This window comes from Chiloscyllium punctatum, chromosome 13, assembly GCF_047496795.1.
Source record: "Chiloscyllium punctatum isolate Juve2018m chromosome 13, sChiPun1.3, whole genome shotgun sequence".
Lineage (NCBI taxonomy): Eukaryota > Metazoa > Chordata > Chondrichthyes > Orectolobiformes > Hemiscylliidae > Chiloscyllium > Chiloscyllium punctatum.
Genome location: NC_092751.1, coordinates 107,409,029 through 107,435,801, shown reverse-complemented (window position 1 = coordinate 107,435,801; position 26,773 = coordinate 107,409,029). Strand labels below are relative to the sequence as shown.

At 43.7% G+C, this 26,773-nt stretch overlaps 1 protein-coding gene across 1 annotated transcript in view; it reads right to left on the bottom strand.

Annotated features, from left to right (window-relative positions):
• Nucleotides 1–19,100: 19,100 nt before the first annotated feature.
• Nucleotides 19,101–26,773, bottom strand: part of LOC140484524 (collagen alpha-1(XIII) chain-like) — a 56,784-nt gene continuing 49,111 nt past the window's right edge. The window contains exon 3 of the mRNA XM_072582902.1: nt 19,101–19,592. Within this exon, the coding sequence (XP_072439003.1) occupies nt 19,564–19,592 (29 nt within the window). The 3' untranslated portion in view covers nt 19,101–19,563. The remainder of the gene's footprint in view (nt 19,593–26,773) is intronic.

Here is a 26,773-nt window from a genome sequence, read left to right as displayed (position 1 = left end):
GTACATCTCAAGCTGCATTATTACAGAAATCTCAGGAAATATCAGGAATGTACAGAGCATTAAGAGGCCATTTGGCCTGAAGTACTGAGCATTCAAATCCATTTAGCTCTGCTATTGTTTTATTCTTTGCATATAAAATACTAAGTGAAAGTGAGGACTGCAGATGGTAACAGGAGGAAGTGAGGCCTGTATATGTTGGAGATCAGAGTCGAGAGTGTGGTGCTGGAAAATCACAGCAGGTCAGGCAGCATCCGAGGAGCAGGGGAGTCGACGTTCTGGGCAAAAGCCCTTCATCAGGAATACTTATCCTTGTAGTGACTATAATCTGGTGTTGTGTGATTTTTAACTTTGCACACCCCAGTTCAACACCGGCATCTCCAAATCATATCCTTGTAGTGAGTAGCAATCTGCCCAAGCTGCTGTTGGTGGCATTAGCTAGTCCATGTTTAAATAATATTGTATGACACAAACTCACCAAATTTCTCTCTGGCAGTTATCTGCAGTCTGTGCCTTTTCAGTACGATGCAACCAGCAGCAGAGGTGTTGCCTAGTTTTCAAGATACTTTTTACGTGACTTTTTTGATTTATGGAGCCTCTCCATTTGTCAAACCTAATTTATTGAGAAGGAATGGATTGAAGCTTTAACTTACTCATGGTGTGTTTAAATATGTGCCTGCAGCTTCTCCCTGCCAATTAATTATGCAAGTTTCCCTTTCATCTGCCTGACTGGCTCATTTCCAACCCTTTATCTGGAACTCCTCTTTCTCCTTTATCTGCTTCCAATGTGAACCTAATTAGATTATAGCCACTATTCCCACTTATTCCATCTTCACGTCATTTACTCTTCCTGCTTCATTACACATACCGCAATGTGATTGCTGTGAAATTGTTTCTTATAACCTCAGTTCAGGGTGAAATGGGGCTCCAGAGTTACAGATCTCCTCCTTCACCAAGATGCCTGATCCCATTACACCAATTTGTCACATCCTTAACACACACAGTGACCACCAAATGCTCATCTACACTGAAGTAGCAGGAAAGGAGTGAAACAATATCAAGAAACCTCAAGTCTCAGGATAAAATTAATCATTTGCTCACTTAAATCTCCAATTTGAAACATAACATTGCAAATCCTGATATATTTTTATCTTCTCTTCACCTGCTAATTTCATTCAGTTGAGGAGTTAGCTGATACTTGTTAAATCACAGAACCGACATCGCCAGGACAATTGATGCTGTTTCTGGGAGGTCTCTATTCTCTAAAGAGATATTCAGTCCACTTAAAACCTATGAAGGTTGTATATAAAACATGATAGAGTGGAGTAAACAGAAATAAAGGGGGCACAAATTACTTTATTATGCCAATTATGTATTTTTGAGGTTTCATCACAGCTATAATATACGACAAAGACTACTAATCTCTGCTCAGCGAGGGTCCAAAACAGCAACATATCACCAAAATAATCTCAATGTTAGTTGAGGGATAAAAGCTTGACAGATGGAACTTGGCAAAATATGAGATTCTACGCTTTTGCTGGAAGAGAAACTGAATATTATTTACATGGGGAAAGAGAACAGAAAGCTACAGAACAGAAAGATTTGGGAGTCTATCATTACAACGATGCTCTCACTTTAAGAAGTTTATTACGCTCATGGTTTTTTTTGAAGAAAAGTCTTAAAGGCAGAGGTGCCAAAGCATTTAGTTCAACAATGGAAGGGGAGTGGCCGGTTCTCCCAGTTCAGGATTTTTTCTAGCTTGTTTTAGCTGTAACAGTCACAAGATGTGACAGTCTAGGGGAGTTGCAAGCTTCAGTAAAGAATTCTTCTGACTTCCTTCTGAGATCCCTCTTGTGATGCTGCTCCCTTCTGCCTTTAAGAATCTGAGTTTGAATTTACCTTTTTACCAAGGGGTGTGTTTAAGGAATGTTACTGTCTTGGAACAGTTAATTAGTAATATTAATGTATCGGGTCGGTTAAGTTTTCCAGTAGTTAAGTTATTTTAAATTGTTTTCTTTTGTTCGTGTTTCAACGGTGGTGTTCAAAACATTCTGGTTTGTTTAAAGCTGAGTGGTTTGACCAGCTGCATCACACCTGGAATATCCACTTCACATCTGCCTTTAAAATAAGAAAAAGTTAGGGTCTACGCTACCCTCTTAACATACCTTGACAGGGTCTGGCCTGGCCCATAATAGCATGAATCACAAAAAGCTAGTGTTCAAGTTCAGCAGGTACTAGGGCAGGAAAGTGGAATGTTGGTCTTTATTTCAAAGGGATTAGAATATAAAAGTAGACTGATTTCACTAAAGATATACCAGACAACCACAGCTGGAATAATGTGAACAGTTTGCATCCTTTATCTAATGGAAGATATATTGGCATTAGAGACAGAGAAGGTTCACTCAGCTGGCGCCAGGCTACGGAGGGATTTTATGGACAGATTGAGCAGATTGGGCCTGTACTTGTTGGAATTTCGAAAAATGAGAAGTGCCCATATTGAAACATGCAAGATTCTTTGGGAGCTTGGCAGGTTCGATGCAGGGAAGTTGTTTCCCCTTGTGGAAGAGTCTAGGATCAGAGGACGTAATCTCAGAACAAGGGAGGTGACCCACTTAAAACAGAAATGAAGATGAATTTCTTCTCTCAAAGGGTAGTCATTCTGTGGAATTCTTTACTAGAGAGGGCCGTGGAGGTGGAGTCATTAAATAAATTCAAGGCCAAGATAGATATGAATCAAGAATCATGTGAAAAGACAGGAAGGTGGAGTGGAGTATGATCAGATCAGCTACGATCTCATTGAATGGCAGAGTAGACTCGATGGGCTGAATGGTTTACCTCTGTTCCTACGTCTTATAGGCCTTATTCTGTAAAGCAATCTTTGGCAACAAGTCAGCTCTGATAGTAGCTCCCTACCACTTGCTGCTTTTTGCTTTGAATCTTCTTCACTTTGTGAACTTTCACCTACTTTAGCTCAAGGCCCACCGCCCTCATCAAACATTGTCAGTGTTTTCTGAAACTCGGGATGGTGAGCACTTGCTTGTGACCTGGCTGCAAAAATCTCACTTTCCTCTCAAACTGAGACTGTGGATGTAGAGGTTCACAACTTTATCCAAAATACTTCCTGGCCTCGAGATATTTCAGTTTGTCGTTCAGTGTGGTTCAACTGCACACTGCCTCCAGTGAAGAATGTATTTGGCATGACCAGGCTAACCAAAATAACTTTGAAACATTCCTCTGACCCTCGCTCTGTAGCTTTGTTGCAACACAAGAGGCTCCATGTCCCTGAAGTGTTCTCACATCACAGTAAAAGGAAATGGGAGACAGGCATCAAAATATCCACACCATGGACCAATGAATGCTGAAAAGATTCTAAAGTCCCACACCAAAATTAATGCAAAATTATGCACAAAGTGCCCAGTTAAAATTTCCAAATCAAGATGCACTAAAAGCCACTAGGGTCTTGTGGTGGAGTATCGATTTTACTTTCCCCTCACTATGTTTGCTTGTCTACAATTGGGTAAGTATAACTAAGAACAGCTCCCAGAAATCCAAAATGAATTTTGCTTTTGCCTGTTCCCCTTCACCCTGACCAAAAAGTGCACCTTCACACGGAAAAGGAGTTACTGTTCCTTCAGATGCCTGAACACAACAATCTCTCACCAAGTGCGGTATATTGGTATTGCTGTTGGACTAGTAATCTGGAACCTCTGGGGTGGGGATTCAAATTGCACCAGGGCAGACGGTGAAGTTTAGAACCAATAAATATCTGGAATGAGACCACTATTGCAAAAACTCATCTGGTTCACCATTCCCTTTAAAGGAAGGAAATGTACTATCCTTATCTGATCTGATCTACACATGACTCCAAACTCACAAGAATGCAGGTGACTCTTAACTACCCTTTGGACAATAAATGCTGGCCTCGCCTGTGGCAACCACATCACATGAACAAATAAAAGCCTAAGAGTAGAAATCGGACATGTCGGTAATGTTTGCTCGAAGCTGCTCAGAGTTTCTGCATACCCCAACTGGACTGCTGACACATTGACCTTCACCTCCCGAAGTAACTGCTACACACAGACCTCAGAGGTTCCTGCTGTGGGAGGAGAAATGAGAGGGAACGCAGTCTGCAGGCAAAGATTGAAAACACTCAACCAAAACAGTTACAAAGATCTCAGTTTGCTGCTCACCTTCACCTTCCGAAGTAACTGCTACACACAGACCTCAGAGGTTCCTGCTGTGGGAGGAGAAATGAGAGGGAACGCAGTCTGCAGGCAAAGATTGAAAACACTCAACCAAAACAGTTACAAAGATCTCAGTTTGCTGCTCAGGCTAATTAGAGGTATGTACTCTCCTTAAGCAAAATAGCACAAATACCAATGACCCTCCAATCACTTCCAAAGGGTGAAAAGCACTCACAGCCTCACAGGGTAGCCTCATGGGACTAACAGACAAGGAGAATAAACAATCGCAGAATGCTTCTGGTGATATAGATAGAGGAAAGAATTTTGGCCTGGTCACTACTTGTTCTTCAGATGTTTGCAGGATATTTTACAGCCCTTGAAATAGATAGTTAGGGCCACAGTTTGAACCAAAAACTGAAATTGCTGGAAAAACTCAGCAGGTCTGGCAGCATCTGTGAAGAGAAAGAGTTAATGTTTTGGGTCCAGTGACCCTTCCTCAACTGGATATTTGAGTAGTTCGAATATTCTTCCAAAAGACAGCACCTCTGACAACAGTTTCTTCAGTGCATCACTGAAATATCAACCAGGTTGATGGCAATGATTTTGCAATCAAGTTCACTAACTTGTCAATCATAGCCTTATCAGATGGGCTATGGACACACAGGAACAATTTAAACAGCTCCTTTATATGGGAAACAAAACCAGAAATTGCTGGTAAAGCTCAGTGGGTCTGGCAGCACCTATGGAGAGAAATCAGAATTAACATTTCAGGTCCAGAGCTGAGCTTTACCAGCAATCTCAGCTTTCATTTCTGATTTACAGCATCCTTAGTCCTTTTGGTTTTCCCATCATATGGGACCTTGGGCAAAAAAAAACCCAATCTCTTTTTAAAATTTCACAAAGACACCTTTGAAAGCTTACAAAAGCCAAGTGGTATTTACATCTGCATATATTTCAAAGCAGTTAACCTTTCAAAGAAGTCCTGTGTTTACATGTAAAATAATAAATAGGACACATTTTAGAATCACAGCCAAAATCTCACCCACTATCTTTTCAGCAGTGAGAGGGAACTGCTGTCATTTAAACTGAGGATATTTTGCTTGAGTATCAGTTCGGATCTGAGCCAGTCATTGAGATTGAAATCAAGATCCACTTGCTAACTTGAAAACATTAAACTAATTAATGGGTACCAAACTCCTAAAGGGATGCTGCATCAAAAAAATTAAAAATTATCATTAAAATTATGAAACTATAATGTGGCCTTCAGGGCTGATAATAGTCCAGTCCCATGGCTGGTATGAACTGTTTTCATTTAAAGCAACTTTAAAGAAAAGCAAATTAAAAGGGGTACAGCATAAAAGTCAAATGTTCAAATTAAAATGTCGTCTTGGGGGCTACTTGCTATATCACCATTGAAGACCACTGTTCTCAGTCTTCCCTCACAAAGCAAGAAGGATTATAACCCTTGGCATTGTGAGGAGGACAGGGCTAGGTGGACACTACTCAATGTACTGTTTGAGCAGAGGCACTAACTCAATTTAAACAAGCTGCTATGCTTAAGTAACTGATAACGAACTGCTCAATGGACAGCTTAGACTGTACACTAGAGACTGAGGAAACTGCTAGCTAGAATTAGGTACCTTACCATAACTAGTTCAAAGAGATTTTTGGAGAAATTGAGAGCCACGGTAAGAAGTTATACTTATTTATGTCAATATCAATCTCCTTCTGATCTGTCTCTTCCATCACACCCCCCCCCACACACACAAAAAAAAGCCTTTATCAGCAAGTGCTGATAGCAAATGTTACTGTGGCTGATAATGTAAAGGAACATCTGCTGACTCAGACCCAGGATTATGACTCTGTCTCTCGATGTTAATCCTTTTCAATGCACCCTCCCCTGAACATTACTAAAATAACTTACATCAATAGGTCTTCCTCCCTCCAAAATGTCTTGTGGTTTGCTCAGCCCAGAATTACAAATAAAAAGTAAATTGGAAGCTTAGTCTGTCATTCTGCCACTCAAACTTCTGACACGAAACACTTAACTGCTTGAAAAGTCAGATCTTAAAGACTTTTCCAACCCAAAAAGAAACAATCACGTTTTTTGTCTCTTTAAATTTATTGAAAGACAGACACGAGCCTTTGCATGATCATTAGACAGCACACCCGTATATAACAAGAAGATAGAGAGAGAAGTATTTTCAGAATAATGTACTCATGTAGGTTTCATGTGCATTGATAAAATGTTACTATAATTAATTCCGACAAGTCAACAGCATTTCAATAAATCTTACTGGTGTCATGAAATGTATCATAACATGTTTGAGCTTTGAGAACAAAGACTACTCTGCAGATCCATACATGCCCATCTCCCATCTGTTTATTGATAAGAAACAGAAATCTCCCAATTGTCTCCTCATCTTGACATAGCGCTCTTCAAAATTAAAAATTACACAACACCAGGTTATAGTCCAATATGTTTATTTGGAAGCATTAGCTTTCTGAGCACTGCTCCTTCATAAGGTGGTTATGGATAATAAGACCATAAGCCATAGAACTTATAGCAAAAGATTACAGTGTCATGCAACTGAAATGATATGTTGACCAATCCTGGATTGTAGTTAAGTCTTTCATCTTTCGGTTCATTATTATGTAAATCCCAGAACTTCTTTTAAGTCACCTTCTCGCGATAACTTAAGGCTTTGTAACAAAAGGTGACATCACAGCTCAGACAATGCATTAAAGGTGGGAGGTTAGAGTCTGCCTGTATCCAAATCTTGAGTCAGACTGGTTCTATTTCCAAAGTGGAATTTACAAAATATTACATATGTTGACTGCCTACAGATTGTATTTTACTCAAAAATGCACAATGTATCCGCAAATTTGCAGAATTATATTTACAGATACATTCTGTTTTGCTCAAAAAATACACAATCTGCAGGCAGTCAATACAGGCAGTCAACACGTAATATTTTGTAAATTCTCTGGTTTTCAATACAATTTTCCACTATGCATTACTCATCAGTAAATCTGCAGTTTAAGTCCATGGCTCACTACATCTCCCCATGTGAAATGCCTTAATCTTCCAGAATAAGTGGTGGGTGCGGGTACTTTAACAACATTTAAAAGATATTTAGATACGTTCATGACTGGGAAACATTTGGAGATATATGGGCCAAAAGCAGGCAGGCGGGACTAGTTTAGTTTGGGATTATGGTCGACTGGACTCATTGGATCGAAGGTTCTGTTTCTGTGCTGTATGACTTTATGAATGCTTTTAGCTTTTCTTGGGCAATGGTGCTACTGGTAAATATATTGAGTTGGTGGGCCAGTGAGAAATAATTCTGCAACCAATTGCCACACTCTCCAAGGTTTCTTCAACGGGTTGGCTGGAATAATATCAACATTCACTGCTTCAATGGGAAGTACTCAAAAAGGAACTGAAACAATGGGCTGAGTGGCCTCCTTCTCCACTGTTACAATTCTTGGATTCTGACCCAGACAAGCATCTGTGCAGTATTTCCAAATGCCAAAGAAATCAACAAGTAAAACGGTCAACTCCAAGTTAAAATGGTTAGTTTCATTTAGTTTTAACTCCCAAATCAATAACATGTTCTTCACTTCTTCAGAAGATTTGGCTAGCAATCCTCAGTTGAGATAATAATAATCAGAAATGAAAATGTTGTAAGTAATAGTTTACTTGTCTGATTTTCATTCAGCTAAGCTTACACTATAAGACACATGCCATGTACCCAGCGCTTGTATGATCCTTGCTGTTCTGTTTATTTTCGGTCCATATTTTACCTTTGTGAGATAATAATTCAAGAGCCCCTAAAGTTTGCACATTGGATCTTACACCACATAAGACGACAGACTTAGACCTGGAAAGCTTGCTTAAGAAAACAAAAAGTTGATTACATTTTTGGATGCAATTTCTCTTCGCAATTCACTGAAGGCCAGCTCTCGGTTTCAGCTTCATTCTGATGGCAGTAAATAACGTGACAACCACAGACACCACCCAGGGAAGGAAAACCTCTGCAAACTACTCATGGTCCTTCTTGTAAATCACTGACCATCCAGTCACTCATACACCAGGAAGCACAAACTAAAGGAGGGTGTGTGTGTGTGTGTGTGTGTGTGTGTCACAGAGAGTGAGACAGAAGAGAAAATGTTTTTTCTCAGAAGTGAATCAACTGTTGAAATTGTTTACCGTCTACCAGCTCTGTGTTGCAGTTAAAACACGTCTAGATCTGACTTACTTTGCCACTTTAGAAATTTGAAAAAGGGATTCTTTTCACTCATGCATGGAATGTGGCCATCATTGTTGTTCATCCCTAATTGCCCTTAATTGGAGTGAATGGCTACATAATTTCAGAGGATAGTTAAGAGTCAACCACATTGCTGTGGGTCCGCAGTCAGATGTAGGCCAGATCAGGTAAGCAAGTTCAGGAAGTGGGAAGAACATGGAAGCCAGGCAGCATCAGGAGGTGAAGTCGACGTTTCATGTGTAACCCTTCTTCAGGACTTATCCATCTCCTGGTGCTGCCTGGCTTGCTGTGTTCTTCCAGCCTCCTGCCTGTCTACTTTGGAATCCAGCATCTGCAGCATTTTTCTCTCAGACCAGGTAAGGATGGCAGTTTCCTTCCCAAAAGGATATTAGTGAACCATATGGAGTTTTAGTAGATTTAAAATTCGCTGTTCAAATCCATGTCTCAAGAATATTAGAACATAGAACATAGAATAGTAGAGCACAATATAGACCCTTCAACCCTCAATGTTGTGCTGGCCTTTTATCCTACTCTAAGGTCAGACTAACCTACATATCCTTCATTGTACTATCTTCCTTGGGCCTATCCAAGAGTCGCTTAAATGTCCCTAATGTATCTGACTCTACCACCACCGCTGGCAGTGCATTCCACACACCCACTACTCTCTGCGTAAAGAACCTATCTTTGACACCACCCCAATCCTTCCTCCAATCACCTTAAACTTATACCTCCTCATGACAGCCATTTCCACGCTGGAAAAGAGTCTCTGACTATCTATGCCTCTCATTATCTTGTACACCTCTATCAAGTCACCTCTCATCCTTCTTCGCTCCAATGAGAAAAGCCCTAACTCCCTCAACTTTTCTTCATAAGACATGTCTTCCAGTCCATGCAGCATTCTGGGAAATCTCCTCTGCACCCTCTCCAAAGCTTCCACATCTTTCCTATAATGAGGCGATCAGAACTGAACACAGTATTCCAACTGTCGTCTAACCAAGTCTTTATAGAGATGCATCATGATCTCGCAGCTCTTAGACATAATCCCCCTGTTAATAAAAGCCAACACACCACATGCCTTCTTAATAACCCTATCAACTTGGGTGGCAACTTTGAGGGATCTATGGACATGGATCCCAAGATCTCTCTGTTCCTTCACACTGCCAAGAATCCTGCCTTTAACCCTGTATTCTACATTCAAATTCGACCTTCCAAAGTGAATGACTTCACACTTTTTCAGGTTGAACTCCATCTGCCACTTATCAGCCCAGTTCTACATCTTGTGAATGCTCCGTTGCAACCTACAACAACCTTCCACACTATCCACAACTCCACCAACCTTCGGGTCATCAGCAAACTTACTGACCCACACTTCCACTTCCTTATCCAAGCCATTTATAAAAATCACAAAGAGCAGAGGTCCCAGAACAGATCCCTGTAGAACACCAGTGGTCACCAAGGCTGAATACTTTCCATCTACTACCACCTTCTATGGGCCAGCTAATTCTCTATTCAGTCAGACAGATTTCCCTGTATCCCATGCCTCCTTACTTTCTGAATGAGCCTACCATGGGGAACCTTATCAAATGCCTTGCTAAAATACATGTACACCACATCCACTGCTCTGCCTTCATCAATGCGTTTTGTCACATCCTCAAAGAATTCAATAAGATTTGTAAGGCATGACCTGCCCCTCACAAATCTTATCTCTAATTGAACTATGATTTTCCAAATAATCACAAATTCTGTCTCAGAATCCTCTCCAATACTTTGCCCACCACAGACGTAAGACTGACTGGTTTGTAATTCCCAGGATTATCCCCATTCCCTTTCTTGACCAAAGGAATAACATTTGCCACCCTCCAATCATCTGGCACTACACCAGCGAACAGTGAGGATGCAAAGATCATTGTCAAAGGTGCAACAATCTCTTCCCTCGCTTCCTGTAGTATCTTAGGGTATATCCCCTCTGGCCCAGGGGATGAGTCTTTCCTTATATTTTTCAAAATTTTCAGCACATCTTCCTTCTTAACGTCAACCTGTTTGAGCATATCAGTCTGTTTCATGCAGTCCTCAGAAACGTCAAGGTCCCTCTCAGTAGTGGATACTAAAGCAACGTATTCATTAAAGACCTCCTTACCTCCTGACTCCAATGTAAGTTCCCTCCACTATCCCTGATTGGCCCTACCCTCACTCTGTCCATCCTTTTATTCCTCACATAAGTGTAGAACACCTTAGGGTTTTCCTTAATCATACTAAAGCTTTTCCATGCCCCCTTCTAGCTCTCCTAAGTCCATTCTTCAGTTCCTTCCTGGCTACCTTGTAACCCTCTAAAGCCCTGTCTGATCCTTGCCTCCTTAAATTTAAGTAAGCTTCCTTCTTCCTCTTGACTATTGAGTATTAATTTGAGCCTCTTGATTTCTTGACATTACCATAAGGCACTGCCTCCCCATATGTAAATCTTTAAAAAGGATAAAAAAACACATGGCTGTGGAGTGGAGCTGAACAGTGGGGCTAATTGGATTATTCATTAATGGAGGCAGTACATGTCGGATAAGCTACATACTTCCAAAGCTGCATATAATATGGTCACTCCAGCCCAGACAGAGTGGCCAACAATCAGAGATTTGATAGCTTGCAGATGGCCTAGTGGTATTGTTGCTGGTCTGTTAATCCAGAGACCTAGATAACGTTCTGGGGACAAGAGTTCAAAGCCTGCCATGGCTGATGGTGGAATTTGAATTCAATAAATATCTAGAATGAATCATCTAATGAGGACCATGAATCCATTGTCTATTATCGGAAAACCCCATCTTCGTCAGGGAAGGAAACTGCCAACCTGGTCTGGCTTACATGTGACTCCAGACTCACAGCAACATGGTTGACTATTAACTGCCCTCTGGGCAATTAGGGATGGGCAGTAAATGCTGGCGAGCCAGCAACGCCCTCATCCTATGAATGAATAATAAAATAAAATTTCACTAAATTTCACTAAACAGGTGGTGGGGCTGGATGATACCCTCCTGATCCAGACAGACTTTGTGCATGCCCTTTCCTGCCTATGACATTTGAACAGGGAATAGCCCAGATTCAGATCAGGCAAAAGTGAGGACTGCAGATGCTGGAGATTAGACTCAAGAGTGTGGTGCTGGCAAGTCACAGCAGGTCAGGCAGCATCCAAGGAGCAGGAGCAGTTTCCTGATGAAGGGCTTTTGCCTGAAACATTGATTCTCCTGCTCCTTGGATGTTGCCTGACCTGCTGTACCTTTCCAGCACCACTCTCTCGACTCTGATTCAGATCAGTCTGAATTTTCCTTTTGTTCCCTCTTCAGAAGAAGGAGAGGTTTAATTCCACAAAAGAAGTCAGGTGGCCTTGGGAAGCCATGCTTTTCTCAGTCTTTTTGTGCAGTTTTAAAATTAAAAAGTTAATTTGAAGTTCAGAATGTACTGGGGCATGACAATGCATTTGTTCCTTAGCTGGGATTGGAGTGCTGTCTCTGCATCTGCTACAAGTTTTCCACACGGTGTTCATGCTGACCGAGTTATAGACACAATGAAAGATTCCAAATGGTGATGCTTTGAATTTAAAACTCTAAGGTGGCAGCATGTGCTATGTCAGCTCCATCATCACATGAATTCACAAAAAGCCCCACCATGCAATTCATGATCCGAGTGCTCAAAGCCACCAAGCGATGCAGGAGTCACAATGACAATTCACAACCTCTTACATATGGAACCTTCATATCCCTCTGAAAGCCCTACAGCTTAACAATGCTGAATAGGAAGACAATGTGTTCAGAGGAGAATGAAGGAGAGGAGCTGAAATGAAAAATGAAATCACTAGGTGTGTAGGTCACTCCAATACCGTGGTCATGGGATTGAAGGAGGACTGAGGATCTCTCAATGAAGAGAGAGTTTGGAGGCAGGTAGACAATGAGGGTCTTAAAAAGGTAGATCAGACAGGGGAAACAAAATGTGATACTCAAGGGAGAGGAAGAAGCCAGGGGAGAAGTGGGGGAGAGATTAAAGGTGTAACTTGGTGCAGATCATTAACAGGCAGTTGAATGATGGGGGAATGGTGGCTGGTATAGTCAGGGTAGGTGGGAGATGCTTGACCAAGAGGAAAGCTATTGTCCATCTTCAGTTATAACAGCAATATCTGTGCAAAAAGCTCACAGTTAAGTTAAAAATATCCACAATCCACATGTTGCCAAAATCCTATCATGTTTGGCAGCATTAGAAATTGATCCAATCTTTTCAATTCCCACTGTATTGACAGTTTGAGGACCCATTGGATGGGGAGAGGATTGTTTGTAGCTGGTTCTCTGGAACCTGGTTACCTGATGCTGAGTTTGGGAGCATGAGTAGTGATGAACACATAGGCCACAGCTCACCCACTTTAGCAGTCAGCTCTGATTGGTCTAACCATTTGGGAAACATCTGTCTCCACTGGCCAGAGAGTGTTGATTTCCAGGTGGAGGGAACAGTCAGCTGGGTCAGAAATGTGGAGAAAATCTTCACCCAGAGGGTTATAAAACTCAAAGAGCTGTGAACGTTCAGAGTGTATCGAAGACTGAGATAGATAGATTGCTGAACTCAAAGGGAATCAGTGTGTAAGGAAAGGGAGACTGGAGTTGGTGCTGAAAATTAACAACAATCTTTCTGAAGACGACAACAGGCTCGAGGGCCAATGTAGCTTAAACCTGCTCTCATTCCTTGTTGACAGGAATTTCAGTCCTGACCTCTGTGTCTTCAGACCTCCATCTTCAGCAGCAACTCATAACCTGCTGTCAATTTAGCTCCAGGTGACACATGGCCTCATTGCTCAGAACCTTCAGCCTATTTCCCAATAAATAATATGGGAGCGTGGTGTTGAGGGGGGTTGGCGGGGTAGTAAAAAGCATACACTGTCTGAAAAGGAGGTAAGTAAATTATATATCAATGTCCTAAATTGCAGTTACAATACTCGGCAAATTTTCAAAACACAAACAGTAGCACTGTTAGCAACCCATCTATTTAATCTATGAATATCATTCCAATAAGCATTTTAGTATAAAACCTTCCTACAGCTTGACAAGCTGCACAAACATGGAGACCACAAATATTTATCTGAGACTATATTTCAGTCATAAACCTCTTAGAAAATGTCCACATTCAAAATTTATTTTCTTCAATTTATCACGGATGTGACTCTGTTCCCATAGAACAGAAATGGATGCACTTATATTAAGAACAGAATGTTTGATTTGAAAATAACAATAATGTGGAATAAATTAACCATTCTTTAAGAATTGTCAACAATGAAGAAATGAAAGGAAACTGCCAGAAGATGAAATTATTTCACACAGCTCCACTGCCTCCACGGAGCAGTCATACTCCTTGGAAATTTCTGCTTCACGCTCTTCATAACCACTAGTGCTGACAATGCTGTCGATTAGTCTTACACTGAGAATTAACAGACATGCCGTCTAGTTCCACGTGAGATCACTTTGTTAAGGGATCATCAGCTCATGATCACTCACTTTCTGCGGCTGCCCATGACCAATTCCTGCACATCTCCAAATTTCTAAAAGTGGCACTGCACCCTCTCCTAAGGTCACATTGGATTGGGTTGGGTTTTGAACCCAAGTCGATGGGTCGTCTTTCTGCAGTAACTCCACCTAACTGTTCCAAATTAGCAAAGTACATATTAGACACAGAGTGCGATATTTAATTAGACACCAAGTTTTGAACAGCCAAATATTTTATCTTTGATGTTTGAAATAAAAGTGTTTTTCAGTAGCACTTTGAATGAAACCCTGTTTTTTGAACTTATAATATTGACCAACTCTGTAATTTTCTTAAAGTGAGGGTGTGGCTGTATCGAATTGACAGAGTGGATCATCTCCAGTTCTCTCTGGCTGTAGAGACGGAGTTCTACCAGCTGTCAATTCTGTAACAGACTTGATTCAACTTCGAGATTCTGGAGTTCGTAGACACGCTGCCAGGGTGTGAGGGAAGTATCCAGCACTACCTTGCTGCACGGTGTTTTCAGGGGTGCTGACTTATGGTTTTCTCTTGACAAGGCACAAACTTGCCACTGTGACATTATCCATATGCAAGTCCTTAGAGAACTGTAGCTTGTAATACAAAATGACTCATTTCAACTTCAATAAGTTGTAGGCTTTGAGTGATGCTGACATTTTTAACCAATGCGCAAGGTGGAACCCAATTCATAACAACGCAAACGCTGCAGTATACCTGCAGTCCTGTTTACAATGCACTGAGGATTCCCCAAGTGTGATTCTGGTTTGTGAGCAGTACACACCAGGAACACTGTGAACAGTTATGGGCCCCTTATCTAAAGGGAAGATAGACTGGCATTGGAGGCAGTCTGAAAAATGTTCACTTAGTTGATCTTGAATATGGAGGGATTGTCTAAAAAGAGGAGAGGTTGAGTTGGTTAGGTTGTTACACATTGGACTTTAGAAGAATGAGTGGAAACCTTATTGAATCATACAAGATTCTTGAGGGGGTGTGAGGTGTTGACAGCGTAGGTATGGAGAGGCTTTCTTTTCCTCTTCTGGCAGAGTTCAGGGCAGGAAGCCTCAGATTTTCCCATTTGGGAGAAAGAAGGAGAGGAATTTCTTCTCTGAGAGGGTGAGTGAATCTGTGGAACTCTGTGCTGCAGAGGGCTGTGGAAGCTGGGACATTAAGAGTATAGGTTTTGATAGAGAATATAGGGAGAAATTAGGGGCACAGTTTTAAGGTTCGAAGCAGGAAGATTAAAGGGAATGTGAGGAAAGATTTTTTTCATCCAGAGGGTGGTTGTACCTGGAAGTCTACGCCAAAAATGGTAGAGGCAGGAACCCTCAAGATAATTAACAGGCATTTAGATGAGCACTTGAAATGCCATAACATAGAAGACTTTGGGCCATGTCCTGGGAAATGGGATTGGAATACTTAGATGCCTGATGACCGGTATGGACTGGCAGGAGGCTGGGAGAACACAGCAGGCCAGGCAGCATCAGCCCCCCACAGACCCCATTGTCACTATCCCCACCCTCCAGATCCCGAGGGGAACATTACCCCTGCTCATGCCTCCACCCCCATTCCCCCCACCATCACACCCACTCCAGGTACTGGCTCCGACCTCACTCCCAGCTCCACACCCACACCAGATCCCAGCTCCCTGCCCTGCCGAGTTTTCACCATCCCTCCAGACCTCCCACTCACTGAGGACGAACGATCAGTCCTCAGCAAAGGACTCACCTTCATCCCCCTCCGTCCACGCATCAATGAATTTAATACACGCCGTGACATCGAACACTTCTTCCGTCGCCTCCGCCTCCGAGCTTACTTTCACAATCAGGACTCCCGCCCACCTTCCGAGGACCCCTTCGCCCACCTCCAACACACTGCATCCACCGGACACCCCGCGCTGGCCTATTACCTGCCCTCGACCTCTTCATTTCCAACTGCTGCCGGGACATTAACCGCCTCAACCTGTCAACCCCCCTCCCCCACTCCAACTTCTCACCCTCACAACGCGCAGCCCTCCAATCCCTCTGCTCCAATCCCAACCTCACCATTAAGCCAGCGGATAAAGGGGGCGCAGTGGTAGTCTGGTGCACTGACATCTACACCGCTGAAGCCAAACATCAACTCAAGGACACCTCTTCCTACTGCTCCCTCGACCATGACCCCACCCCCCATCACCAAACCATCATCTCCCAGACCATACAGAACCTCATCACCTCAGGAGATCTCCCACCCATAGCTTCCAACCTCATAGTCCGGGAACCCCGCACTGCCCGGTTCTACCTCCTTCCCAAGATCCACAAGCCTGACCACCCTGGCCGACCCATTGTCTCAGCATGCTCCTGCCCCACTGAACTCATCTCTACCTACCTCGACACTGTCCTATCCCCCCTAGTCCAGAAACTCCCCACATACATTCGAGACACCACCCACGCCCTCCACCTCCTCCAAGACTTCTGTTTCCCCGGCCCCCAACGCCTCATCTTCACCATGGATATCCAATCCCTCTACACCTCCATTCGCCATGACCAGGGCCTCCAAGCCCTCCGTTTTTTCCTCTCCAGACGTTCCCAACAGTACCCTTCCACTGACACTCTCATTCGTTTGGCCGAACTGGTCCTCACCCTTAACAATTTCTCCTTTGAATCCTCCCACTTCCTCCAGACCAAAGGGGTAGCCATGGGCACACGTATGGGCCCCAGCTATGCCTGTCTCTTTGTTGGCTATGTAGAACAGTTGATCTTCTGTAATTACACCGGCACCACTCCCCACCTCTTCCTCCGCTACATTGATGACTGCACGTCGTGCTCCCGCGAGGAGGTTGAGCAATTCATCAACTTCACCAACACATTCCACCCTGACCTTAAATTTACCTGGACCATCTCTGACACCTCCCTCCCCTTCCTGGACCTCTCCATCTCCATTAGTGATGACCGACTTGACACTGACATTTTTTGCAAACCCACCGACTCCAACAGCCACCTGGATTACACCTCTTCCCACCCTATCTCTTGCAAAAATGCCATCCCGTATTCCCAATTTCTCCGCCTCCGTCGTATCTGCTCCCAGAAGGACCAATTCCACCATAGAACACACCAGAAGGCCTCCTTCTTTAGAGACCGCAATTTCCCTTCCCACATGGTTAAAGATGCCCTCCAACGCATCTTGTCCACACCCCACCCCTCCAACCATAACAAGGACAGAACGCCCCTGGTGCTCACCTTCCACCCTACAAATCTTCGCATAAACCAAATCATCCGCCAACATTTCTGCCACCTCCAAAAGACCCCCCCACCAGGGATATATTTCCCTCCCCATCCCTTTCAGCCTTCTGCAAAGACTGTTCCCTCCGTGACTACCTTGTCAGGTCCACACTCCCCTACGACCCACCCTCCCATTCTGGCACTTTCCCCTGCCACCGCAGGAACTGTAAAACTGTGCCCACACCTCCTCTCTCACTTCTATCCAAAGCCCTAAAGGAGCCTTCCACATCCATCAAAGTTTTACCTGCACATCCACTAATATCATTTATTGTATCCGTTGCTCCCGATGTGGTCTCCTCTACATTGGGGAGACTGGGCGCCTCCTAGCAAAGCGCTTTAGGGAACATCTCTGAGACACCTGCACCAATCAACCATACCGCCCCGTGGCCCAACATTTCAACTCCCCCTCCCACTCTGCCGAGGACATGGAGGTCCTGGGCCTCCTTCACCACCGCTCCCTCACCATCAGACGCCTGGAGGAAGAACGCCTCATCTTCTGCCTCGGAACACTTCAACCCCAGGGCATCAATATGGACTTCAACAGCTTCCTCATTTTCCCTTCCCCCACCTCATCCTACTTTCAAACTTCCAGTTCAGCCCTGTCCCCTTGACTTGTCCGGACTTGTCCTACCTGCCTATCTCCTTTTCCACCTATCCACTCCACCCTCCCCTCCCTCACTCACCCATTGTATTCTACGCTACTCTCTCCCCACCCCCACCCTCCTCTAGCTTATCTCTCCACGCTTCAGGCTCACTGCCTTTATTCCTGATGAAGGGCTCTTGCCCGAAACGTCGATTTCACTGCTCGTTGGATGCTGCCTGAACTGCTATGCTCTTCCAGCACCACTAATCCAGTATTTGGTTTCCAGCATCTGGAGTTATTGTTTTTACCTAGCATCAGGAGGTGGCAAAGTCAACGTTTCAGGTGGAACCCTTCTTCAGGATTTGGGGTATGGATATGATGGGCTGAAAAGTCTCATTTTGGGCTGTAAAAATTCTAATGTTGGAGGCTGAGATAGGGAGAGTTTTAATCAGTAAGGGGTTTATCAGAGCAGCCATGATCTCATTGAATGGCAAAGACGACTCCATGGGCTGAACGGCCTATTTTTGATGCAATGTTTTGTGGTCTTAAAGTTACTTTTCAGTAATCATTTGCTTAAAATGTGTAACAGCGTTCATGAGGTTATCGACCATAAAAGCCCCTCCTCACCAGACAATCCAATCTTCTGCAATTAGAACAATTAAATTTGAGCAAGCAATCTAACTTTCCTTGAGCTACATTTTTACTTTGCAGAGTCAGTTACCTTATTTAACAGAAAATATTGGAATTTTCACTTTTCGTTTTAAAAAGCACGCACATTACATTGAACATTTCAGCAGCAGTCTGTTTTCAGATAGTCTAAGTAGTTAACACTAATAAACAAACTGGTAAACCACACCAAAAATTACATCTTTATAGCAATCATTATTCATAACAGTTTTCTGCACAATTATGTCCATTGCAGCTTGATTACTGGACATTGCGATTGGCCTCACCAAGAGTCTCTTTTATAAAGATCCATCGGACTCCTCAGCACTGGTAACCTAACCCCTGTGTAAGTGCTAATGCTAAAAGACATGTTGCAGTTATCCGTCTAGTGACATTTGCAAGCGTACAGACCCTCTTTTGTCCATTTTGATGGTTAACACATTTCAGCAGGTCAAAAGTGGATGAAATAATCAGGACACAGGGGAAATTCCCAAGGACTGCAGCGGGAATGAACAACCAACTTACTTTGCGGGCAGAGGAATTCTCATGCAGGATTTGAGTAGAAGTATGAGATAAGAGGAAAAGGATATTCCTTTTTTTAAAAAAAAACTTATCTAAGAAGCTCCTTTTTCCTTTTTCTTCGTGAAAAGTTCTACCTGAAACTGTGGCCTGGACTTTGACTTTGGGAATCCTTTCTGGGGAGTCAGTTCCCTGTTACCCACGATACCATGAGCCCTGGCCTGGTTCCAAGTGCAGGCTCCCACCCAGTCCAGATGGAATAACCATGTCATCCAGGCAGGTGGCACAACTGGCAGTGCCACGGGCTCTGGTGATTGGAAACAGCTGAATGTTGGGGTGTTGTTTTTGGAGCACGGGAATGTTTGAGCTCTCCTCATGGAGCAGGGAGAAAGGCCTGCCATCCCTCGACTCAAAGCTCCATCGTGTTCGAGAGTGTCCTGGTTCCTCTGATATAGGCTACAGCAGAGAGACCTTTCAGCCCATCGAGTCTGTCTCGATAAAGTGTGGAGCTGGAAAAAGCACAGTGGGTCAAGCAGCCTCAGAGGAGCAGGGAAGTCGACACATCAGGCAGGAACCTTCAGGGTTGACTCTCCTGAACAGAGAACAAAAAAGCAAAGAAAATTACAGCACAGGAACAAGCCCTTTGGCCGTCCAAGCCTGCACCGATCCAGACCCTCAATCTAAACCTGTCACCTATTTTCCTGCTCCTCTGATGCTGCCTGACCTGCTGTGCTTTTTCCAGCTCCACATTTTATCAACTCTGACTTTCTAGCATCTGCAGTTCTCACTATCTCCAACCCATTGAGTCTGTCCCAGTCAAAGACAATAATAAGCAGCTAATTATTCTAATCCCATTGACCAGAAACAGGCCCACAGCCTCATTTGCTTTCTTCTCTGCTGGGTGAGCTTCACAGTCAGCTCACTACCAGTCCCACCCAGATGGCTCAGTAAAAGCTCACAGCCTCAGGCCCTTGTCACCCAATCCTGACACCAAGTGAATACCAGCTTTAGCTGAACATTGGACTGCTCACACGTCCAGATGGCAGGCGTCTGGGATTGAAGTTTCCTCAAGATGGTTTTTATTTAATATTAAATATCATTATTGAACCAGCAAAACATTCAACAAGCTGGAGATGAGGGAAGGTTGCTCACGAGGCAGGTTGTTACAATCTGGAATGGATTTTAAGCTTTGAGGAGGTGGGGGTGAGCTGCCTTCTTGAATTACTGCAGAAGACATGTTGTAGATAGACCCACAATGCCCTTAGGGAGGGAACTCCAGGACTTTGTCCCAGTGACACTGAAGAAACTGCGATATTTTTCCAAGTCAGGATGGTGAGTGGCTTGGAGGGGAACTTGCATATGGTGGGATTGTATCTGCTTCCTTTGTTATTCCTTGTCGTGGGTTTGGAAGGTTCTGTCTTGGTGGATTTCTGCTGTGCACCTTGTGGTTAGCACACATAATTATATTTCATACGATTCTTTCATGTAGCAGACACTGTTATGGCAAATGGCTCTGGAGGGTTTGTTTGCTGGGCACCCAATAAGTTGTAAGAATAGCAAAAAAACTCAGATTAGCTAAACCTAAGTAAATTGGATTCAACCACAATTTATATATAAACCCTCAATGTAATACAGAGCTGAAAATGTGTTGCTGGAAAAAGCGCAGCAGGTCAGGCAGCATCCAAGGAGCAGGAGAATCGACGTTTCGGGCATGAGCCCTTCTTCAGGAATCAATGTAATACACCCAGGGTGTTTCAAAGGAGCAAATACCCTGAGCTACATAAGGAGTTAATATGGCGGATGGTAGAAAGCTTGGCCAAGAAAGTTGGTTTTAAAGACTGTACTCAAGTAGAAGAGAGAATTGGAGAGGTTTAGGTAGAGAATAATTAGCACTGGGGATGTACAAGGGCCAGAATTAGAGGTGCGGAGGTATCTCAGAGCATTGTAGGGCTGAAGGAGGTTAGATTTAAGGTCATGGAAGATTTTAAAGGAAGAGGATGTGAATTTTGTAGTCAAACTTCTTGCTGGAACAGGAGCTAGTGTACGGCAGTGAGGAAACTGCTGATGGGTGAATGGGAAGCTGAGGTGTTAAGCAGTTTGAGTTTCCTAAGGGAGGTGTCAGTGAAAAGATCTAATTGGACAGGAATGGAATCTCTCCCAGATCCCCAGCTTTCTCCACAGACTGCTGAAATACTAATGGAACTTGGGGAAGAAAAGCTGAGCAAAGAGCCCCAGTAAACAGCCAATGTAATATTCTCTTGCACTAGTTAAGCAGCAGGAAGTATGTCCACGATGGCACAGTGGTTAGCACTGCTGCCTCACAGCACCAGGGTTCTGGGTTCGATTCCTGCCTGTCTGTGTAGAGTCTGTACGTTCTCCCTGTGTCTGCTTGGGTTTCCTCCAGGGATTTTGGTTTCCTCCCACAATCCAAAGATGTGCAGGTCAGGTGAATTGGCCATGCTAAATTGCCCAGTGTTAGTCAGGGGTAAATATAGAGTTGGGGAATGGGTTTGGGGCAGTGTGGACTTGTTGGGCCGAAGGGCCTGTTTCCACACTGTAGAGAATCTAATCTAATTTTAAGGCCAGCAAAACCCAGCAACAAGCCAGTGTATCAAAACAACCAGGAGCAACATCCAGCCCACAGTCATGGAGCTAGACATCAGAAAGAGTGAGGAACTATCACTTTATTCATCCTTATGTATGTCTCTGCTCGTTCATGAAAAATAAAACTTCTGACTGGTGGCTGGGACATGACTTAGCTATGTGCACAGACAGAGTCAGCCGAGAGTCCGTTAGCTCGGTCATAGCAGTGTGAGCTCTCATTTGTTCATAACTCACTATTGGCGGAGCAAACAGCTCCTTGGAGAAGTGTTAGCAAATCGAAACATAACAGTGAGGATGGAAAGAGGATTGGCAGTGACAAATAAAAGGTTTGACGGGACAGTCTATAGTGAAGGTCATCGACGTCTCCTGTAGAATCACTTGCTGCAAACAATTTGGTCACCTCTCGGGGGATGGGACGGGATGTTGGGTGTGGTGGAGAAGGGATAGACAACCTTCACTAAGTCAAATAATCTCTGCCAAGAGCTAACAGGCCTTTTTAACCAGCTGTTGTTCAACCCACAATGATGGGTCTCTGTATGAAACACTGAATGTGTTTCCCCATGGACTGAGTCATCAGAGTTAAGCTGCATCACTGAAAATGGTCAATTTTAGTCTATTACATAGGATTTGGAACCATCTGCTGTTTATAGCAAGTTTCCTGTGCTGCAAGGAGAGGGATAAAGATTTATAAAAGAGTCTTTCACAATTACTTTTCACTAGATTGTGTCCAAAGGGATGTTGTGCATATTTAGTCCGATCAAGAGAAGATAAAGAGCAGTTTTATCTCAGCCGTGTGTTTCACTGCATTTCCATGCAATCCAACATTCACTGAAGAACAGACTCCATTCTGTCAGCCTGCAGCATGTGACTCAAGACAAAGCCACATGCTGTGTCACACCCGACTATTTACCTTTCATTCTGACTCAGACCTCAGTTCACTGAGATTCCAGAGAGAGAGATTTACATCACCATTATACACTAGCCAGTAACCTGCACGTAATCTGGAACTGGGGTAAGCTCTTAAATAATTTAACTCTTGGTGGCTATCCAAGCAATTTCACTGGAACATTCAATTTACAGTCAATTGAAGCTCCCTTGTGCCTTGAAATGTTTTAGCAACGTATTTGTTTTTCAGATTTAAATTGTCTGGCTTTCAATCAGTCACTGTGCATGCTAGATACTGACAAAGTCCAGAAACTGTGAGTGACAGGGAGTGGGACAACTAAATGGAAACTTCACTGATGTCTGAAAACTTGGATGCGAAATTAGTGTTGATCATGAAAGGGCAACTGGATGTTATCCATCAGCTGGACTTTATAGGACATCATTTTCCATCCTCTCCTGACCTTTAGAATATTCGTTCACAAGATGTGGATGTTGCTGGTTAGGCCAGCGTTTATTGCCCATCCCTAATTGCCCAGATGGCAGTTAAGGGTCAACCACATTGCGATGGGTCTGGGGGTCACATGTAGATCACAAACGGTATGGATGGTGGATTTTCTTCCTTGAAGGGCATTAGTGAAGCAGACATTTTTTGTAATCAACAACAATTACCCTTAGACTAGCATTCTTATTTCTACATTTTATTCAGTTAAAATCTTACCATCTGCCTTGGTGGGGTTTGAATCCAGCTGCCAGACCTTTATGCAGGGTGCTCGAGATTACCAACAGCATAACTGCAATGCCAGCATCTTCCGATATCTGCAATATGCAGCCTACCCACCATAAATTTCCTTTTAACACATGGTGGGGCTTTAACCAACTCAGGGTGAGATTCCCCTCCCAGTCTGGGGAGCAAGACATACTCTGATTGGCTGGCTAATCTGCACTCTCAGCAGTACCATTCTGAAGCAGTGGCCACTGCTAGGACTGCAGCTGGAGAATGCAAAGATTAGATACCAGAGAAGGCAAAGGCCAATGGAAGGACAGGGCTGGTGGACCTCAATGAGGTGGGGGGTGGGGGGGTGAGGGGCCAGGGGTGTAGGTCAGTGGATTGGAGGAGTAAAGGTGGGATATGACATTTGGAGAGAAGGAGGTGGTGGCAATGCCTTCAATGATGACAGGGCACTGCCATGTGGAATGCCTTCAACTCTTGGTTGACCAGTTCCCTGATTAAAAGTAATCTGAGCTCAGAATGGGCATCCGCTGCCTTTGGGTCAACCAGCAGGAGAAATGGGGATAGGGCACTCCCCACCCTCTCCTGCCTCTGAAAAACAGGAGCTAGGTCAAGGCAGGTCATACACTGCCATTCACAAGCTCCCCACTGCCACCCCATTCAGATTCCAACATGCCCGTGGGGGGGGAGGGGCCTTACAATCCAGCTCATGTTGCAACTATTCAACACGTCTTTTAAATTAGAGACAGCCCCAAAACAAAGATTTGGAAATTCTATATGAATCACTGAAGGTGAAATTTAATTGACAATCATCAATAGTTCAGGGCAAAACATATGACAAGTCTCTGAACTTCACATTGCAATCTGCATGCCTATGCAGTCTGGAGGGTTTGGTCCTCTCAGGGGCCCTGAATCAACTTCTTCAAATTGGGCACAGTATAGGACGCTAAATAAATGCAGCTGTAGGGGGCAGTGCTTATACAACACACATCGATTGGTTGCACCAATCGATGAGTGTGTTGAACAATCTAAGCTAATGGGTCAAAACCTGGCCAGGAATCTTTCAGGGTTTATTTCTGTCACCTCCCTTGTCATATAAAGATTATTAAGAATTTCCAGGAATGCTGTGAACTGAGGTTAAAATCAGATCAGCCATGATCTTATTGAACAGCAGAGATGGCTTAAAAGGACTGAGTGACTTTGTTTTAGAGTCATAGAGTCATACAGCACGGAAACAGACCCTTCGGTCCAACCAGTCCATGCCGATCATAATCTCAAATTAAACTAGCTCCACCTCCATGCGCTTGGCCCATATCCCTCCAAACCTTTCCTCTTCATGAACTTATCCAAATGTCTTTTAAACCATGTAACTGTACCCACATCTACCACTCCCTCTGGAATTTCATTCCACACAGAAACCAATTTCTGTATTAAAGAAAAGTTGCCCTTTGTGTTCTTTTTAAATCTTTCGCCTCTCACCTTAAAATATGCTCCCCTTGTTTTGAAATCTCCACCCTAGGAAAAGACACCTGCCATTCACTTTATCTATACTGCCCAGTTTAGGAACCTCTAGGAGGGTGTTCCTGGTTTGTGTGGGTGGCTGGCTTCCAGCAGCCAGAGACATTCTGTGGGACTCTGTTGGTCCTCCTTGCCCCAACTGTGATCGCATCCCACCCACCTCTGAGTCCCGGGGTGGATCTGCTGACTGAAACAGTATTACCTGAATTCCACATACACCAGCCCTACTTGCATGTTATAAAGACTATCCCATCTGCCCATTTCCCTCAAACCCAACCATGCCATTTTAATGGAGCTGAATTGGGACTCAGTTTGGAGCAGATTAGCTCCTGGTGCCAGTCTCTACTGCCAAGTTAGCCACAGCTTTGAGAGCAATTTGGATTTCCCATTCATAGTATAACAGAAAACTCCAATCCTCTTATGATATTTTCTCGGGTTTCAACCAAATCCAGCCTGAATTGAACAATTCCAAATGCTCTTCAACGCAGTACCTCTGTATTATATCTCAGTAGCAGCAGTGTGTACCATCTACAAGATGCACTGTAGAAACTCACCAAAGATCCTCAGACAGCACCTTCCAAACCACTTCCAATTAGAAAAACAAGGGCAACAGATACATTGGAACACCACCCCCTCCAAGCCCTTCAATATCCTGACTTGGAAATATATCGCTGTTCCTTCACTGAAATTCCCTCCGAGGGCATTGTGGGTCAACCTACAGCATGGGTTCAAGAAGGCAGCTCACCTCCACTTTCTCAAGGGCAACTAGGGACGGGCAATATATGCTAGCCCAGCCAGCGACACCCACATCCCACAAAATGAATATATAAAAAAACAACCTTAAGAAGCATAAGAGTTCCCGTTAAAAGAATGAAGACAGTGGAGTCAGCACTCAGCAATCACTGGCTGCTTGCCCACTGGCTGTGAGACAAAGCGAAGCCCCTGTTAACAATGTCAGGCTGTAAGTGGGTGAGGACACAGCTGCAGTTCTCTTCAATCCTCCCACACTGAAGGAGCCCTTTGGAAACGAGGAACAGCTTGCTATTGGGAACAGAAATGCATGGGGGAAGGCCACAAATTTCCCCGCTTTCTTTTCCCCAGAGCACTCCCACCCTCTTTGTTTAAGCAGTTACATCCAGGAAAACCAATACTAGTGCTCTGCTCAAAACCTCATTGAAGGGATTTTCCACATTTGCAGCTTTTGCTATGAATTAATTCTCACTCCCTCAGCACCTTTTGTTGCAATCTCACACAACTTCAAGAGCAAGCTTCCTCAGTCCTGAAGGAGAAAACTTTGGTTTCCATGTCGATATTTGTTTATTGGCTTCACTTTGACAGAATGACAGAAATGTTCTGGTACAGAAGGAGACCATTCAGCCCATCGTTAGATCTTCAAATTAGAATCATTACCAAACACCGAGCTTTTCTTTCCCCTATACCCTTGCACATTATCGTTTACAAATAATCATCCAACGCCCTCTTAGCTACCTCTATTGAACCTGCTTCCACCATACTAACAGCACATTCCATTTTTAAAAACAGTGGAATTCTAGAAGCTTCTGTTTCCCCACTCCTGATAGTCAATGAGATGGAGGTCTGAAACTTAAGTGATACTCTAACCTTATTCCAAATAGACTTCACATGGACACCTATCCCTCCTCTTCCCTCTTTGCAGAATCAAACAAGTACCTCTAGTTGCTTTTTCAAATTCATTCATGGGATGAGGGCATCTCTGGCCAGGCCAGCATTTATTGCCCATCCCTAACTGCCCAGAGGACATTGCTGTGGGTCTGGAGTTACACGTACGCTGGACCAAGTAAAGATGGCAATTTCCTTCCCTCAAGGACATTAGTGAACCAGATGGGTTTTTAATAAGAATTAAGAATAGTTACATGGTCACCATCAGGCCAGCTTTTAATTCCAAATTTTTACTGGAAACCACATTCCTAGAATACTTGTCTGCAGTTAGCTTTTAGGTTAATTCTGCACATCCTAAATCGGTAACATTTTACCATGTAGGGGAATTCCTTAATGTT